The sequence below is a fragment of the Diabrotica virgifera genome, chromosome 4 (genome assembly GCF_917563875.1).
Source record: "Diabrotica virgifera virgifera chromosome 4, PGI_DIABVI_V3a".
Classification (NCBI taxonomy): Eukaryota; Metazoa; Arthropoda; class Insecta; order Coleoptera; family Chrysomelidae; genus Diabrotica; species Diabrotica virgifera.
In genome coordinates, this window is record NC_065446.1 from 216,158,869 (window position 1) to 216,178,969 (window position 20,101).

Genomic DNA, 20,101 nt, shown 5'->3' on the forward strand with positions numbered 1-20,101 from the left:
TTTTCGTTGGTATACAAGTCCTGTCCTGTTAATTTCGGCTTCTCTGATGACTATTTCAAGAAGGATACTAAACAACAGTGATGACAGTGGGTCTCCTTGTCGTACCCCTTCACCGACCCTAAACTTATCTGTTTCCTTTCCATTTATTTTAACCCTGTTCTCTGTTTCTCTGAGTGTAACTTTTACCATCTTTATTAATTTTTTACTAATTCCAATTTCACATAGTGCTTTGTATATTTCTTTTCGTTTAACTCTGTCAAAAGCTTGTTTAAAGTCAATGAATAGGGCCATTGTAGATTTTCCGTATTCGTAGCTTTCCGCTTGTATCTCACGCAGCAGGAAAATTTGATCCACCGTGCTGCGTCCTCTTCTGAATCCACATTGATATTCTCCTATGTCATTATCTATCTTTTGTGTTATCTTGTCTTTTATATGTACTGCAAGTATTTTATATGCAACGTTTAGTAGGGCTACTCCCCTGTAATTATGGCATAAACTTTTGTCGCCTTTTTTGTGAATTGGACACAGTGTGGCTTCAGTCCATTCTTTTGGTATGTGTTCTTGTTCCCAAATTTCTTTTATCAGCTTTTCCAAATGCTTAATTAGTACTGGTCCTCCATATTTAAACATTTCAGCTGTTATTTCATCCTTACCTGGGCTCTTGTTTTTCTTTAGTTTTTCTATTATTTCTTTTATTTCTTTTTCATTAGGCGGTCTTTCCTGTATTTCTTCTTGATCAATATTTTCATTCGGTCCTTCTTCTTCTTCTTCTGCATATTCTGTTGTGGGAATTTCATTTAGAAGCTCTTCGAAGTATTCTCTCCATCTGCTCAGTATTTCTTCGTCGCTTACTAAATTCCTTCCATTTTTGCTTTTGTAGTGTACAGGTTTTCTTTGGAACCCCTTTTTCTCATTTTTTACTCCTTGATATAAGTTCCTGACTTCTCCATTTTTATAGTTTTCTTCTATGCATTTCAATTTATCTTCGTTGTACTTTCTTTTCTTTGCTCTTATGATTCTTTTAGTTCGTTTTCTTTGTTCGTTGTATTGTATCTCCATCTCTGGTGTTTTCACTTGCATCATTTTGAGTCTTAACTTATTTCTTTCATCCAGTTCTATTTTACATTCTTCATCAAACCATTCTTTGAATCCATCTTTTATATTTCTATTACTGACTTGCGCTGCTTTGGTCATACATACTTTTATTTGCGTCCATTTTTGTTCGATGTTTTCATTTTTTGCAATATTTTCCAGTTCTCTAGTGACTAGTCTTTCATATTTACTTTGTTCTTCTTCTGACAGTAGTCTAATAGGTTTAGTTACTTTGTACCTTTTTTTCTGTTGATTTCTAAGAACTGGTATAACCTGTTTAAGTTGTATTCCGACTATAAAGTGATCTGTGTCTGCATCCGGTCCTCTATATGTTCTTATGTTCTTTATACATTTTTCCATGTCTTTTTCGATGAGCACATGATCTATTTGATTTATGGTTTTTCCATCTGGTGATCTCCATGTTCCTTGATATATTCTTTTGTGTTGAAAGTACGTGCTCATAACGATCATGTTTTTTTCTTTTGCAAAATCTATTAAGAGGTGACCATTTTCATTCGTTGTTTCATGCAGACTATATTTTCCTATGGTGGGTGTGTATATTTCTTCTTTTCCTATTTTGGCATTAGCATCACCTAGTACTATTTTTATATCGTATTTGGGAATATTTTCGAATACTGTATCTATTTGACTGTAGAAGTCTTCCTTTATCTCTATGTTTTTCTCTTCAGTCGGTGCATGTATGTTTATAAATGTTATTTTTTGGTATTTTCCTCTTATTCTTAGTATGCATATTCTCTCTGAAATTGGTTTAAAGTCAACGATTAGATCTTTCAGCTTTTTGTTTACTACAAATCCTGTGCCTAACATTCTATTTTCGCCTCCGCTATTGAAAAATAAATAGTCATTTATTTCCATTGAGTTTTGGCCTAGTTGTTTCGTTTCTTGTAGTGCTACTATTTCGAATTTATATTTTTTACATTCATCTACTAGGTGTTTCAGTTTTCCTTCTTCGTATGTTCCTCTTACATTCCATGTTCCTACTAATATATGTTCTTTTATGGGCTGCTTTTCATTAATAATCTGTACATTTTGTCTATTTCGTGTACCTGTACTTTGCCATGTCGTCTCCGTTATTTCAGTCTGCTTTCGTTGTATTGCTAGTTTTTTGGTTGTATATTTTTCTCTTTTATGAGTTGTTGTTGGCTGTTATTCCATGTCCATATTTCACCATTAATGATTAGCTTCTGGTATCCTATTTTTACATTTTTTCCATTATGCCTCTCTACCATAGCCTTGCTTCTAATTTCTTTCTGAATAATTCTTTCTTCTTTTGACATATCATCATTAATATAGATTCTTTCGTCCTTTTTGGTTTTTAATTTACTTTTATTTTTCATTACTTCTATTTTGTTTTTCACGCTGTTGAGTTCCACTATGACAGTATTTTCTCCTATTTTCCTTGCTCCATTTACATCTACTGAAACTTGTAGCTCTTTTTCCATAAAATTCTCCATAGCCCCTCGTAAAACTTTCTGATCATTTGTATCAATTTTTATTCCTTGTATTATTACATTTTTTCTCTTTCTTTCTCTTTCCAATTTCTCTATTTTTTCATTTGCTATACTAATTTCTTTTTCTAATTGACCTATTTGATTTATAGCTTTTTCGTTTGTTTCTCGCAGCTTTTTTATTTCATCTTTGTAGCCGCTTTGTTGATCTTTCAGTTCTTTAATTTCATTCTTTAGTTGTGTGATTTCGTCTCCAGATCTATATTGTTCTTTTTTTATGTCTTTTATATCCATTGCTAATTCCCTCATCATTTTCATCATTTGTTCCATTCCACTTATGTTATCTTCATCTGTTTTTTGTGATGTTCTAGCTGTTATTTTTGATTTTTTGCTGGGATGTTCCTCCTCTTCCCTTCTCCTTTTCATTTCATCATCTAATTCGCTATCTGAACTCATTGTTCTTAATTCCTAGTTATTTTTCGTGCTAGAGTTATTAGTCAATGCGTCACGGGTGAAGTTTCGTGGAGAACTCTACTCACAGTTCAAATTCCCACCCGCACCCGCGCTAGCCGTTACTAATTTTCCAGCACTTTTATTCCTAGGTAAAATCAAAATCAAAATCCGGCCCTGGTTATCTGTTTATAATAAAATTAATTATATTATAATAAAGTTTTCTACTTACAGCTGATTCTGTTTATTAATATGCTTTATTTTCCTGTAGAAATACACCATTCACAATATTGTTTTGTTTCCACCTACTGCAAAACCTGCTTTGTTTATATTCGATATCACACAAGTTTTTATCACTTTACACAAGAATTTAATTCCTTATCGTTGGAATTACTTTTTTCCGATTTTTTCACTGTATAATTAGTTAACTAATTAGGTTGTTTATTTATGTACCTACATATATTGGTTTATAGTTACACTGCACTTTTGTATAACACAATTGTTTTATTGCTATATCTGCCCGAGAATCGAGTTAAGATACGAGCTAAACACGTGTGTTCTATTCGCTGGTCAGCGACCGACCGGACCAACCAAAATCGATGGTTGACATATAAACGGGTGAGTCTTTTCTGAACTTTAAGATGGGAGTTGGCCCAATTTTCAATTCAGTCAGATTTAGAAAATCGAAAATTTTGTGTATATATAGTGTCGCGTGTAGGGTGGTGTGGGTGTGCGCCACTGTCGAGAACTGCCGTTCTCTGGTAATGTTCAAAATTAGACATGCGTTGGAAGGTAATGATCAGTACTGTTAGAAGCCGCAAAAGTCGGACTTAAATTTTCGAAGTTTTTGGGAGTTTTGGGGACCAGAACGAAAAACAGACCCTAAATAGGAAGGTCCGTAAAATCGACACCCTTGGACCAAAATGGATGGTTGACATATGAATGAGTTAGTCTTTTTCTGAACTTGAAGATGGGAGTTGGCAAAATTTTCAATTCAGTCAGGACTAATTATACATTTGGAGCTCTATAACTTCTGAACGACTTAACTGATGTTGATCACTAAACATGAATTTGAAACGTATTGACAAGTAGTATCTGATGCATCTAAGATCGAGTATGATAACTGAACGTATTACAGGAATTATTGAGCTTGAAAAACCGTTTTTTCCCATAAGAAATAGTGATCATACTTATGAAGTATACAACTTAAAAATTCGAATTTTCCCAGATATAAGGTATACACAGTTAGACGCGTCCTGAGTCCTTCTACAAACGCTAAGTTATTGGCGAAATTCGTAGGTTGAAATTTTGAGTAATTGTCGAAAAACCAAAATTTTCAAAGTTTAATTTTTCAGTTTTTTGGTTATGGTGAGCCTTGCGTATGTCTCAGCTTGATCGCTTAGACGCCATTTGAAAGCTTAACTCAACCCTATTGATTTGGTGTATTTGCGGTTTTCCTGTCTTTTCTTGAACCTAAGATATATACGCCCAAAAATATGCTATTTTGTATTTACCTAGTCCTCTAGCTAACTTACGGGTAGTCAGAAGTCAAAAATTAGACCGGTTCTGAATCGGCCCTCACACCCTCTTGAAACACAGAAAAAAAAATTCAGATCGGTTTAACTTTTCCACACACATACATACAAACATACATACATATCCACAAACATTTTCCATTTTTTAAATAAAAATTGAATCATATTTCTGAGCTCGATAACTTTTGAATGGTATAACCGATTTTTAAAATTAAACATGCGTTGGAAAGGTAATGATCTATGCTATCAAAAGCCGCAAAGGTCGGGCTTAAATTTTTGAAATTTTTGGGAGTTTTGGGGACGAGAACGAAAAACAGGCTTTAAAAGGGAAGGGCCGTAAAATCCACACCCTTGGACCAAAATGGAGAAGTAACATATGGATGGACGAGTCTTTTCCTAAACTTTAAGATGGGATTTGGCCCAATTTTCAATTCAGTCAGGTTTAGAAAATCGAAAATTTCGTGTATATATATAGTGTCGCTTGTAGGGGTGTTGTGCGCCACTGGTGAGAACTGCCGTTCTCTGTGGATAATGCTAATATTTTTTTTATTTTAGATAAATCAAGTATCGAAATTGATATCGACGAAGCGAAGAATAAAGAACAAACATATTTATGTCAAAGTAAAGTTTGTGGAGACCGTGTAGTGGGATGGGACTGTGGAGATGACGTATCTGATTGGCTATCAGAGAATCTTGGAGTATCTGGATTAAGATTGTTGAGACAGTATGAACCAAAAGAAGAAGGTACTATTTTATACAATACTCACGGTAGATTCCTCCTCTTGCATTTACACACACACACGCACTCACACATGCACGTACACAATACAAGTTTTTCTCTTTCAGTATGTCATTATAAGTTAATTTAGACCCTATTTTTATGATAGGATCGATCTTTGAACCCTACTTTGATCAGGGAAGAGATTAACTTGTCTAGATAGGAGCTGCCTGACTACTGCCTAAGTTGCTTTAAGATACTCTTTCGTTATGAGTTTCTTTAAGATAACTGGGCACCCAATCCCTTTACTCTAAGTTTTCATATCATTAATTGACAAATGTTAATTGTCTAACAAAAAACTGTTATATATAATAAATAAAATCTTATCGTTTCAAATGATTTCCAGGTTCTCGTCATCAACTCTCCTTTGCAAACCAGGCTCAGTATTTGTTAACAAATTCAAAAAGTGTAGAATGGTTACGCAATCAGGTTCCTGAAGGAGAACTAACGGAAAATCTTGACGCCACCATTTTAAGATTTAGGCCGAATATAGTAGTAAGCCTGAGCAAGCCTTTTGAAGAAAATGAAGTAGAGGAAATTGTAATAAACAAGGTACCTTTTAAGGTAAGTGTGTACAGATTCGGCAATATTTAGCGTGTATTATGACATTTAATAGTATGAAATAATATAAGTGAAACTGTACTATGTTTTTGTTGATGGACAGTGAAAAGAAATATAGATTTCCCTCTCACTGTCTGCCAATTTAGTGACAGATTCACGGCTCATATGAAGCAAGGCAATTAAAGAAACTGTAAATTTGTTACTCCGGCTTTTGGAAATAAATTACAATGCAAAAAAACAAAAAAGTCAAGTCAAATCCACGAATTTAAAAAGTTTGGCTGTATCAATGGAAACTGTACAAATATTGGAGAAATACTAATGGGGCATTCATCTAGAAGCTGGGTCCAGGGTTTCGCAGAGGATATTGTAATAGTGATTAGGCGAATTGCCCGGTGCTGATAAGGATTAGATACGTTATGCCCTTCACTGCATAGAGAATTCGTTTCTGAAAGAGGATCTCTCTGTGAACCCTTCCAAAACTAGTTTTGTTGCTCTTTCTACATTTACTTCCTCTTTTAGGTGTATTCTTATAGGGGTCCCGGATCAGAAAAACGAATTGTAATGTTGCAATCAATCATGTCCATCCTACTACAGTGGAACCTCGATTATCCATCAGGACACAGGATCAAGGGTATGACGGATAATCGAAAAGACGGTTAACAGAACATTAAAAAAATTCATAGTATTATGGTGACACACTGAATTATGGTGACATACAGATATCGACTAATTAATGCTTATAATTATTGTGCTGTGCGTTTTCATTTTCGGCTTGCGATTCAAAAAATAGAACTCTAAAAGCACGGTATCATTTATCCTTACCTATTTAAATTGCAATTTAATCCAGAGCCCTGGATAAGAACAAAAATTATTTACATAAAAAAATGCAGTGGTGGCATAACTGTACATGTACATTTCAACGAATTTCGTTTGGCATATCGCAATGCTCAAACAAAATGAATTGATGACTAAATTTTTACTTATGTATACAGTGGTACCTCGATATACGAGCGCCCCAATATAGGAGTGTTTTGAGATACGAGCCGCCGAGCGAGCGATGTTTTGCTTTGAGATGAGAGCAAAATTTGAGATACGAGGAACCGCTTTTTATTAAAATTCATGCCTCTTTTTGACTACCTACTTCTAACTTGAAGGAGGTGATAAAGGGTATAATGCCAGCTAAGGGCGTTACAATAATTTCCAAGCTCCGGACTTCTCTCCATGAAAAGATGGAGAAACTACTGATGGTATGGGTGACAGAGAAGCAGCTTCAAGGAGGAACCTTGACACAAAGCATCATATGTGAGAAGGCACGAGCGATTTATGAAAGGGAGGAAGAAACAAACCTCTTTGGACAGTTTTTTTAAACGAGCTGCAGATGAAAATGAGCAAAGTGTGACGAAGAAAGCGAAGACCACTGACGAAAATTAAGCGCTTCCGTAAGCACCTCACTTTTACTTTTGTTTTTACAGAATATGTATGTATTTTTTGTTACTTATAAATAAATGTTTCTTCTTGTAAAAACATTTTTCTTATTTAAAAACACTTAACAAAAACAACTAAGGTGGTTTTTTGGGAATGGAACGGATTAATGACATTTCGGTTAATTTCAATGGGGAAAATTGCTTTGACATACGAGCAATTTGACATACGAGCAAGGTTACGGAACGAATTACCCTCGTATGTCGAGGTACCACTGTACAATATAACTTATATATGGATCCTGACGGTTAACAGAGGTGACGGTTAATAGAGAGAAGGATAATCGAGGTTCCACTGTATATGGGTCCCCAGTGTGGCACGAGGTCCTAGAGAGGGCCACATGTAGAGCCATGCTTCTTAGAGCACAGAGGAAACCTCTGATCAGGGTGTGCAGCGCGTACAGAACCGTTTTAACCATTGCCTTACAGGTGGTGGCTGGGTATGTACCGGTGCACATCTTGGCCAGAGTAAGGGTCTGAATGAGGAGAAAGAAAGAGGAGCTTGGAGATGTGGCAGAGGAAATGGGCAACCGAAGTCGGAAAGGCTGCCTGGACGAGATGCCTGATTCCGGATGTAGTGAGGTGGTACGAGTGCCGACATCGGTGCGTCAAATATTACTTCACACAGTTCTTAACGGGGCACGGATCGTTCAGGAACTATACTTACCGTATAAGCATTGATTATAAACTATCCACTGTTTACTAAACTGGGTAGTTTATAATCAATGGTATAAGGAAAATAGCGGACGCTCTATGTCCTGAGTGTGGGGTGGTGGATAACGCCCGGCATGTCGTATTCGTGTGCCCTGCATATCATGCGGGGCGAACAGAGCTACATCTGGGCCTGGGGTCTCCTTTAGGTGAGCCACAAGAGCTCATAGATAGAGTTATCAGGAGCAAGAGAGACTTCGACTTGGTCATTGCTTTTGTCACAAAAACCATGAAGCATAAAGAAGAAAAGAGAGATGACTACAGGCGGGATGACCCATATTATTTATTTACAAAAAGCGTTTGTGTTGTGGTTGGTAGTCAGCGGGGATGGGGACCCTATACACCCTAACCATGCTGACTGCCTATTTTATTTTATATTGTTTTACTTTTACCTGATTTTATCTATTGATTTATTATTTTATCGGATTTTATTTATTACTCTATTTAATTTTATTTTATAAGTTTTATCGTTCTTTAAACAATTATTTTCACCTGTTTTTTCCTGTTCATGTTCTCTCCCTTTTCCTTTCTCTTCGTTTCTCCTTCTTTTCTCTTTCCTCATACTTTCTCTCTGCTCTTTTCGTTTTTCTTATCTGTTTTATTCTTGTTTCTTCTTTTTATGTTATATTTGTCTGTATAGTTGTGGGGCAGTCAGTGCGGAAGGACCTTTTACATCCGACCTACACAGACTACCCATCTTAATGTCAGAATGAATGGGTGGATGAGTAATGGGTATGTAGTTGAAAGTAAGGAATGATTGGAGTTGAATGAAAGGAAGTATGAATGTGTGGATGAGAAATAACGTGCATAGATGAAAGCATGAATGACTGGAGTTGCTCGTAACTGCCAATTGATATTCTTTGGTTAGTTCCATCCTGGATTGGGGGTCATCCCGGCTGCCCTATCCGCGCACGGGTTGCGCTAGGCGGTCGCCTCACCGACCGGTCTGGTGCGGGGCGTGGGCGGTGGGGAGCGTTGGGCGGCCATCCAATCCATGGAATGCACGCTGGGATGTCAGAGGGGAGCTATGGATAAGGTCGACGGGTCAGATATTTCATGATTTAATTATCAGAGCGGTTCCAGACCCGTCGGCTGGAGAAAGAGGGGGTGGGTTTAGTCGGTAGGCGGCCCGTCAATATAAAGATAGGACGGACTTAATCCGACAAACCCGGTTCACCTTCCCAGACGGTCTTGAGAAGATTCCCACCTCCCAAAAAAAAGGTGTATTCTTGTAAAGATTGTCATATCTTCTTTTAGTTTTTTTTTATCTGTATCAATCTTTAATGTTTATAGGCCCCAGGTCGACTCAGCCTGAATAAAATGAGTACCTTTGGTAAAACCAGGGGTAATAATAGGCGGTTGAAGCGTAGCACTGGCCCTGTTACTTTCCTTGTATACCGTATGTCCTAGATATAGCAGACCACCCTGCTATACTCCCAAAGACACAGCGGTATAAAACAGGAGACTACTATATCAATCTTTAATCTAGTTAATATTGTTTCTTTTCGATTCCTTTTCTAGCCGTTACAATATATTTTCTACCTCATTTAGACGTTGCGTTGCTTTGAATTTTCTAATTCCTTTTTTATTTTCAACTCTGTTATAATTGTATTATCTATTCTTTATCTTCTCTATTTTCTTTTCTCATTTTTCTTAGCTCTTTGCTAAGAGTATATCCTCTTTTAGTATGTATGCAACATCTACGTCGTCGCTCTCAGACTCTTCTTTCTCTTTCAGCTAGCAGGGGATCTTGTTGTTTTCTTACTCTTCATAAAGAGAGATATCAAACACCTTTCTTTCCTTTTTGCATAATCTGACGCCGGCTGTTTTCATCTTTTACAAGATGCAGGATTGCGGCAGAATTTCCACCTCGATGGTTCAGAGAAATCATTCCTATCTATCCCGTCTTTTCTATAATTTTAATATATTCGTTTAGATTGATTAGCCGTGAAAAACTGTTTAAGCTCAAATGCGATATGCCCTTCATTACATAGAGAATTTGTTTCTGAAAGATAATCTGTCTGTGAACCTTTCCAAAACTAAACTAGAAGCATTTACAAGCAAGTAGTACTTACTGGACTGATTGATCTCAAATTATTTGGGGAGGAACTAGAAAGAAACAATGAGTATCCCAGTATATAGGGGTAACTCTGGATGCCAAACTCAATTGAAACAGTCAAACTAACAACATAACCAACAGGCCTACGCGACTCTTCTGGAATTGCAGAGGAGACTGCAGCATTGTAGGTAAAATGTGGGGGCTGAAACCAAAGAAAGATAATCTTTTGGTTATACACAACAGTGATACGACTATACGACCAACAGATACATATGACAGGAGCCTTGAATAGTACAGGAACAGCACCTTTAAAGGCTACCACAGGTCTTCTTTCGTTGGAGTTATACAGGGTGTCCCGAAAAGATTGGTCATAAATTATACCACACATTCTGGGGTCAAAAATAGTTCGATTTAACCTAACTTACCTTAGTACAAATGTGCTCATAAAAAAAGTTACAGCCATTTGAAGTTACAAAATGAAAATCGTTTGTTTTCAATATATCGAAAACTGTTAGAGATTTTTTACTGAAAATTGACATGTATTATTCTTATGGCAGGAACATCTTAAAACAAAATTATAGTGAAATTTGTCTACCCCATAAAAAATTTATGGGGATTTTGTTCCCTTAAACCCCCCCAAACTTTTGTGTACGTTCCAATTAATTCATTATTGTGGTACCGTTAGTTAAACACAACGTTTTTAAAACTTTTTTGCCTCCTAGCATTTTTTCGATAAGCCAGTTTTTATCGAGATGCGGCTTCTTTTTCAATATATTTACGTAAAAATTTTATGGGGGTTTTGTTCCTTTAAACCCCCTAAATGTTTGTGTACGTTCCAATTAAACTATTATTGTGGTACCATTAGTTAAACACAGTGTTTTTAAGACTTTTGCCCCTTAGTCTTTTTTTATGTCACCTTTTATCGAGATGTAGCTTCTTTTTCATAATATACCTAAAAATGTAAATTATAAATAAATTTTCAGATTATATTATATTATTAACAGGTCTCTATAACCGTACTTAACCATATACAAATATGTGGTGGATTCGACAAATATTCAAAATATCTCGATAAACACTAAGTTATCGAAAAAGTACTAAGAGGCAAAAAAGTTTTAGAAACATTGTGTTTAACCGATGGTGCCACAATAATAGTTCAATTGGAACACACACAACAGTTTGGGGGGGTTTAAGGGAACAAAATCCCATAAAATTTTTATGGGGTGCACAAATTTCACTTTAATTTTTTTTTAAGATTCTGCTGCCATAAAAATGCCACATGTCCATTTTCAATAAAAAATCTCTGAGAGTTTTCGATATATGAAAAAAAATCGATTTTCACTTTCTAATTTCAAAGGGCTGTAACTTTTTTTGTGTGCACTATTGTATATAGGTAAGTGAGGTTCAATCAATCTATTTTCGACCCCAGAATCTGTGGTATAATTTATGACCAATCTTTTTGGGACACCCTGTATATTTCAGCGGTAGCCTTTATGACCACCCTGATACTTAAAGCAAACAATACTTGGAGGTCGAATTATGTATTGAATAGTCACACAAATACTACTGGGATTATACTTGAGACATCCATCTTTAAGGTCATGATGACACCAGAACTAACCTTAGTCAGTGGCGGATCTACGGGGAGGGAAAATGGGCATATCCCCCCCTCCCCTATGAAGGTCCAACATTAACCCGGCATCTGCCACGTGGCTTTGCAAGACACCCCTTACACACACAGGGCACAGCACCCCTTAAAAATTTTCTGTGATCTACTTGTTTGTAAACAAAATAATGTGGTATCATGTTAAACATGTTTTATTAACTTTTTAGCTACTAATATATTATAAAAGTTAAAAAATAAAATTAAAAAGGTGTGTTACAAGGAACTTAGCAAGTACCAACCCATAATAAATGAAGTGAAGTAAAATATCTAAAAAAAAATAAGATTTATTAAGAGACTATATTATTAATTTAAATCAGTTATTATCATAAAAAAATGTAAATCTGGCCTGTTTATCAAAAACACAAAAAACATTTAAAACTTCAACTGCCAGATAATGACACCCCGATTCGACTTTAGAGGTACAAGTTCAGAATGATACTAAATAACCACTTCAAACGCAAACAGATCTATGCTATTTAATATTATAGAAAGCTACTATGACGCGCAGCACGGTTAACAAACTTTAAATACCAAATATTTGATGAAAATGTGTTATGGGGTGCTGGTGGCACCCCACGTGGCAGGTGCCGGGTTAAAGAAAAAATATGCTGAAACATCAAAATTAGCTGACATAAAACTTAAATCACAGATAAACAAAAAAGACGCTAGTTAGGAAAATTAAGGGAGCTTAATGCACACAAGTTATTATTTATGTCTTTTATGTAGTTTGGGTTTATCTTTTTTATGTCTTTTGGTGTTTCATTGGAAGTTTCCTCCTAAGGCAAATTTCCCCTACCAAGACAAATGTCTGGATCCGCCACTGACTTACCTGAACCCTGAACCTTACCTCAATATGTGGCTCCCTAGGGGGCGTGCCCACAGGTTACAAAGTTCTTCCTTGGATGGATAGAAAATTTAATAATGCGACAGTAGGTAAAGTTCATACCAAACCCTTCTTTCAGTGCGTCAACGATAAAATGTCGAAATATACGTACAGTCCGTCTAATTTACTTGCCGTTGCACGTCATTATTTACGTTAGAGATCTAAGTTGACATTGTTGCCCAATTACAAAAAATTCTTGAATTCATTTTAAATCAAATACATCACACAATTTTTGCGGAAGTGGATTATACAGCAAAACAAATTAATATTCAATGTAAATAAATAAAAACTTTAGAAATAGAAAACAACATTTAAGTTATAATCTTACGTTAAAGTACATAATAAAAACAGTAAATATAATGAAACAACTACTTATAGTAAAGAATATAAACAAATATGAAGTGTCATCACCGCAAATGTCAAATAAATGTTACCAATAGGGCTTTTCATCGATTGTCATTTGTTTCGAGCTTCTGTCATATGTCACATAATATTAATATATCTACGTCGTACGCCTTTGGTTTGTATCATTGGATATATCAATAACGTATGACGTAGATATATTAATATTTAGTGACACATGACAGAAGCTCGAAACAAATGACTGTGAATGAAAAGCCCTATTTATGAAAAAATATCACCTTCGTTCGATCATAGTTACAGTGTATTCCGAACAAATGTGCTTCATAAAAACGCTTTATAATCCATTTATACAAATTAAATGAAACATGTTATTGTGTATTTCTTTAAGTTAACATTAATAGAAATCTTTAAATATTATTTCTACGCGTATATAATAAAATATGCCTAGTGGCTGTAACGCCAGTGTACTCGGCAAAGTGATTCTAAAAAAGAACACACCTACCGCCTAAATATTTCGTGTTGGTATCATATGTGACGTCTCGGGCTATGACGCGGATGACGTGCAACGGTAAGTAAATTAGATGAAGTATACTAACCCTTTCAGTCACACTGTACCTCAAGAGGTACATTTATTATGTATGATTTTAAACATCAATGGGAATTGACTTATATCCAAGGAAATATTTTACAGATCAAATATCATGTCTAATTCGTAGACGCCTGCATTCTGCGCGCGATATTGTTTTTGCTTGACAGTTATAACTTGATTTAAATTAGTTCGTTTGAGTAACATTTGCAATATGTTAGGACAGTCTGTTTGTGTATGTTGTTTTTGCTGTTTATTTTCGAGAATAAACGCGGATATATGTTTGATAGGTAAGTAAACACTGTAATTTATCATAGTATGTATTAGTTTCTAAAATGTAGGTAATACAAAGTAGTAATCTGGGCACCTCAATTAGATGTACCTTATGAGGTACAAACTGCTTCTAAGGATGTTTTTGTGATAGAACGAATAATATATATTTTCGTGTAAAACATGTTATTTCCTGAAATATTTATTTTCAGATATTGCTAATATAGTAAAAAACCACTTACAAATGAGGAGTTACCATATTTCTTGAAAATGACTATGATTCAGATAATCCGAATCTTGACGAGGAAGATGATGGATGGGAGGATGATACTCAAATGGAAACTAATGATGAAATAGTTCAATTTTTGAATGAAAGTGCTCATTCAGATGAATAAGAAGCTAATTCTCAAGATGTAGAGGATGATTTGGAGCAAGAGCCAAACAACGACCAAGAAGTTATAGAAGATGAAGTAAATGGCAGAAATTGTTTTGCTGATTTTCATAATAGATAGGCTCTTAAGTAATACTCTAAACAACTACTCTTTTTTTGTATTTTGTTAGATGATAATAATAAATTTGTTTCTAGTATTAGAATAAATTAAATACTAATTAGTTGATTTTGTTTTTTTTTTTGTAACATCCTTAAAGGCAACATGTACCTTGTGAGGTGCAGGTGGTAACAAGAAAAACGGATGGAGGGGGAGTATTTTTTGTTACGTATTGTTTTAGTTACCTCTCTCAAGCATATCTACCAAATTTTATAATTTTTGGATGCCTCTTTCTAGGTGTATGACTGAAAGGGCTAACCTAGAATGACAATTGTAATTTTACCCCTTGACTTTCTGAAAGTATGCAACTATCCGTCAACGAATACATAATTTTCTGAGTTCTATGTATGTACTATGTATAATAATCACGATAGAGAGAATTCGTCAAACTATGATGCACTGAAAGAAGGGTTTGGTATGAACTTTATAGTTGTGTCTTTTGTGTATGCAAATGTCTACTTATATTTTGCTCATTTCCGAAAAATTTCCATAAATTTAAAGAAAATTTGTTAAATTAACATAAATTTATAGTTTGCAGGTAAATGCACGAGATGCCAAATGATCTGTATTGACCAATGTACTGGAGGCATTTCGAAAGAGCCGCTTCTTACCTTATCCAAAACGTTTAAGGGAAAAATTAATTTTGGAATTTATCTGAACAAAGATGACGTCAATGACGATGAAAGCAACATCAGCGTTGGCAACGAAGTATTTATAAAGAAGGCATAGAATTAATTTATTTATTAGAATTATAGAACTACAGTTTTTTACGATAAGAATGAAATGACGTCACACAGTGCTCAGGTGCGTCGTTGTCAAACTATCTTTTTATTTCCCATATTCTTCTTAAACACACATAACCTAACTTTTCGTTTTTTTTTTCTTTAAAAAACAATTTTCTGGGCATAACTTCCTAATAGTCGAGGCATTGAAGCACAAAAAAGACTTTACTGTCGATTTTTGGCGCAGTAAGACGGATTTTAATGCAGTTTGGTGCGTTGGATTCGTGAGAATGTCAGGAAATTTTGTGAACTAATGTAATGAATAAAAAATCTCAAATTGCATTTGTGCATAAGAAAAATGCATTTCGGTAAATAGTGGGAAAAATTGACTCAATTTTCTTACTCGGGGTTTTTTGGGTCGCTGAAAACGAATATGAGGTCGGCGAGAGTGTGCAAACTACCTGGTGCCTGCAGCGCGTGTAATAAACGTCTTCTTCTGGAGTATTGTGGTAATTTATCATATAATTGGCTTAAACTCATTACTAGGGCGTTTTTGGGGTCGCTGAAAATGAATATGAGGTCGGTGAGAGTGTGCAAACTACCTGGTGCCTGCCGCGGGTGTAATAAACGTCTTCTAGAGTATTGTGGTAATTTATCATATAATTGGCTTAAACTCATTACTAGTGGGTTTTTGGGGTCGCTGAAAATGAATATGAGGTCGGCGAGAGTGTGCAAACTACCTGGTGCCTGCAGCAGGTGTAATAAATGTCTTCTTCTGGACTATTATGGTAATTTGTTAAATAATTGGCCCAAGCTTTTTACTCTGGGCTCTTTGGGGTCTTATGTACTTAATGGCTATTGCCAGAAATAAAAAGATTGTCATTAGAAAAATTCTTTCATCTGTTAATGCATTTACCTAGCATTTAAAAAGGATATATTTACAAACACAAATTTAGCTGCATGGGGACCATTAAAGTATTACGTAACGCAGGTTGGGGGGAGGGGGGTTAAAAATCTTCAAAAATTACGTTACGTAATACGTAAACACCCCATTAAGACGCGTTACGTAGGGGAGGAGGGGGGGTCAAAAATCTTCAAAACCCGCGTTACGTAATACTTGAACGCTCCTATGGAGAGGACAGTAACATGAACCCAACCGATTGGGGATGGAAATTACAAAATAATGTATTAATTCCAGTTAGAATGACTCAGCCACCTGGTCCTCCAAACATTTTAAATTTAATATTCTCTAGTTGTAAGTCAGACTGCGGCAACTCATACGGGTGCAGGAAGCATGGGTTAGTTTGTAATTTATCCTGCAAAAATTGTGTAGGCTCTGATTGCACAAATATTGCATTGGGCTCGAGAGAGGAAGGCAATAATGAAGAAGAAGATGATAATGATGAAGAAAATGAATTTTAAAGGATAAATTACGATAAATTTTGTATAATGAACTTTTTTAACCATAAATATATTATAATAATAAAAATTTATGTTTATTTATAATAAAAATACCACCCTTTTCGATCACTATAATTACATCGAAGAAAATAGATTACCCCAAAAACCCCCGAGTAACAAGTTGAAACTAATTATATGATAAATTACCATAATACTTCAGAGGAAGACGTTTATTATACCCGGTGCAGGCACCAGGTACTTTGCACACTCTCGTCGACCTCATATTCATTTTCAGCGACCCCAAAAACCCCCGAGTTACAAGTTTGGGCCAATTATCTAACAAATTACCATAATACTCCAGAGGAAGACGTTTATTACACCCGCTGCAGGCACCAGGTAGTTTGCACACTCTCGCCGACCTCATATTCGTTTTCAGCGACCCCAAAAACCCCCGAGTAAGAAAATTGAGTCAATTTTCCCACTATTTACCGAAATGCATTTTTCTTATGCACAAATGCAATTTGAGATTTCTTATTTATTACATTAGTTCACAAAATTTCCTGACATTCTCACGAATCCAACGCAGCAATCCGCATTAAAATCCGTCTTACTGCAAAAAAATCGACACTTCAATCCTTCAATGCCTCGACTATAAAGCAAAGCTGTATAATAGTCCAGGGCGCATCTGTTTTGAGATGGACGTTGAGAGGTGACTCATATTTTTTTGCAGAAATTTCTTGGAATTAACTCCTATAATAATAATTGAGTTATCCTCCCACTCAAAAATGTCCGGAACATTGTTTAAATAATCAAAATGTCAAAAAATGAAGGAAAAATTCGATTATTTTCTTCGTTTTTTGATAATAACTTTCAAAATATTCACATCCGAGAAAAGTTGTACTTATATAAAAGTTGCATAATTAAATTTCCTACAATATAGGATTGGTTACAAATTTTAAAAATTGTCACCCTTGTTGTAAAATAGCAATAATTGCGAAAAACCATAAAAAACAACTATTTGCATTTTACGTTTTTCAGCCATTTGTGCTACACTTAGGACCTTCATATTTTACCCAGAAAAACTTTATGATATAATACAACAACAACAACAACAATACTGTAGATTTCATTAAGATCGGTTTAAGAGATTTTGCAAAATAAATTTTGCAATCCCGCTTTCGCAAATAAAATTTATTTTTTCAAAATGTTGCAGGACTGAAAATAAAGCAGATATCAAGTTGATTTTTTTTACATATAGAAGAATACTGTACCTTTCATTTGCAATTTTTAAAATTAAAATCCGTTGACAGCCACGGTGTCAGGAATTTTTTTTAATAAACATTAATTTTTGGTGCTACGCGCAGGACAGCGATGTTCGATTCACACAAGTTGATTTCCACCAAAATTTCTTCCAATCTTTATCCAATATATTATTTTCTTACTCTATATTTTGTTGTATTTTAATATTTTAATTCCACAAAAATCAAACTAATTCGATTATTGTTTGTGAAATATTGTTTAGTTTAAACAATAATTGCATATGTTTAAAAATAATAAACTTTTATTCTATAACTTAAAATATATGAACAAAGAAAGTGTTTGCCAAAAAAGTGTTATTTCAAACGACAGAGTATGTGATTTTATTTTGCAATAAACAAATTTATTTATTTATATCGAAATGTACTAAAAATGAAAATTTATCAATAATTATCAAAGCTCATTGGAATACCCAAGCGGTGCAAACTATCCGCTGCCCTGAGCGTAGCACCAAAAAATAATGTTTATTTAAAAAATTCCTGACGCCGTAGTGGCCAACCGATTTTAATTTTGCAAATTGCAAATGAAAGGTATTCTTCTATATGTAAAAAAATTCAACTTGCTGTCTGCTTTATTTTCAGTCCTGCAACATTTTGAAAAAATTAATTTTTTTTTTTTTTTTGTAAGCTGGATTGCAAAATTTATTTTGCAAAATCTATTGAACCAATCTTAATGAAATTGACAGTATTGATTTATCATAAAGTTTTTCTGCGTAAAATATGAAGGTCCTAAGTGTAGCATAAATGGTTGAAAAACGTAAAATGCGAATACTTGTATTTTTATCGTTTTTTCGCAATTATCGCTATTTTGCAACAAGGGTGACAATTTTTAAAAATTTTAACGAATCCTATATTGTAGGAAATTTAATTAAGTATGCAACTTTTATGTCAGTACAACTTTTCTCGGAAATGAATACTTTTAAAGTTATAATCAAAAAACGAAGAAAAAAATTGAATTTTTTCTTAATTTTTTGACATTTTGATTATTTAAGCAATGTTCCGGATCTTTTTGAGTGGGAGGGTAACTCAAATATTATTATATGAGTTATTTTCAAGCAATATCTGCAAAAAAATATAAGTCACCTTTCAACGTCCAAATTAATGTACTAATATTTTTACAGATGCGCCCTGGTCTAGTAGGCATTTTGAAAATTTATAAAGGTTTATTACTTTAATTAGTTTTTAAACGAACTTTTTTAATTTAATATGTCTGTTAAAGATTATATCAGAATCTATGCATATGGAGTTCGCTATATGGTTTGACATTTAAAAGTTACCTACTATTAGAATGACATCATTTTATTCGTATCGCAAAAAACTGTATTTTGTTTGTTAATAAAGTTGAATATATGTATATAGTTTTCAATATAATTTTGATAATACTCAGTTCAAATGCGATTTTTTCTTTCCATTAGAATGTAGGTCGCAATGTTTACTTTCTATAAGCTGTTTCACTAGGAACATGTACCTTCTGTGCAGTAGCTTAAATAAGATAAATTACTAGCTGTCTGCCTCCCATCGGACGCCTCCCCAGGTGGTCAATAGGTGCACGCTCTAACCGATCCTTGGACCAGCGGTCAGGTGGAAAATAAAATTCCACCCGTGAACCAAAACAGACTAAGGTTATCAGAAGAGTCCATGGACGTTACGACGACGACTCTGCAAACTAAAAATGGAATTGAGATGAGCAACAGAGAATACCCGGACCCTGTACCGAGCTGTAATACTCACATACAAAGTAGATGTTTTGGCACTGCAGGAAATGCCATAGACGGAAACCGACACTTTTTACAAGAAAACCCACTCCATATTATATTATAGCTGCAATGAAAATCAACACATAGATGTAGTGACAATATTGACTTTAAATCCTACAGTCAAAGAATGTGCTATTTACGCTTACACAATGCTATTACGCTTACACAATGCAATTACGTCGACTGAAACAAAGTAGATGTTTTGGCACTGCAGGAAATGCCATAACAATTCTTATTTACTCATCACAACACTTCCAAGCCTTGCTGTTTGATATGTGGAATTTGTGTGGCAGTGCCAAAAAAATTTAATCTGGAGCGCCATTATAAGCAAGTTCATGGCGATTTCACCAACAATTATCCTGTCGGATCACGCCTACGAACCGAATTCATCGCCAAGAAAAAATCTTTAGCCGGGCAACAATCTTTGTTCCAAAAAAGAAGTAATGAAATGGA

General features: G+C 34.8%; 1 protein-coding gene across 6 annotated transcripts in view; it reads left to right on the top strand.

Moving 5' to 3' along the window:
- The window catches only part of LOC126883294 (molybdenum cofactor sulfurase 3), a 167,854-nt gene extending 148,570 nt beyond the window's left edge, over positions 1-19,284 (top strand). For all 6 annotated transcript variants that reach the window (XM_050648649.1, XM_050648654.1, XM_050648650.1 and 3 more), the window contains 3 exons: positions 5,102-5,290; positions 5,671-5,888; positions 14,984-19,284. In XM_050648649.1, the coding sequence (XP_050504606.1) occupies positions 5,102-5,290; positions 5,671-5,888; positions 14,984-15,181 (605 nt within the window). In that variant the 3' untranslated portion in view covers positions 15,182-19,284. The remainder of the gene's footprint in view (positions 1-5,101; positions 5,291-5,670; positions 5,889-14,983) is intronic.
- The last annotated feature ends 817 nt before the right edge of the window (positions 19,285-20,101 follow it).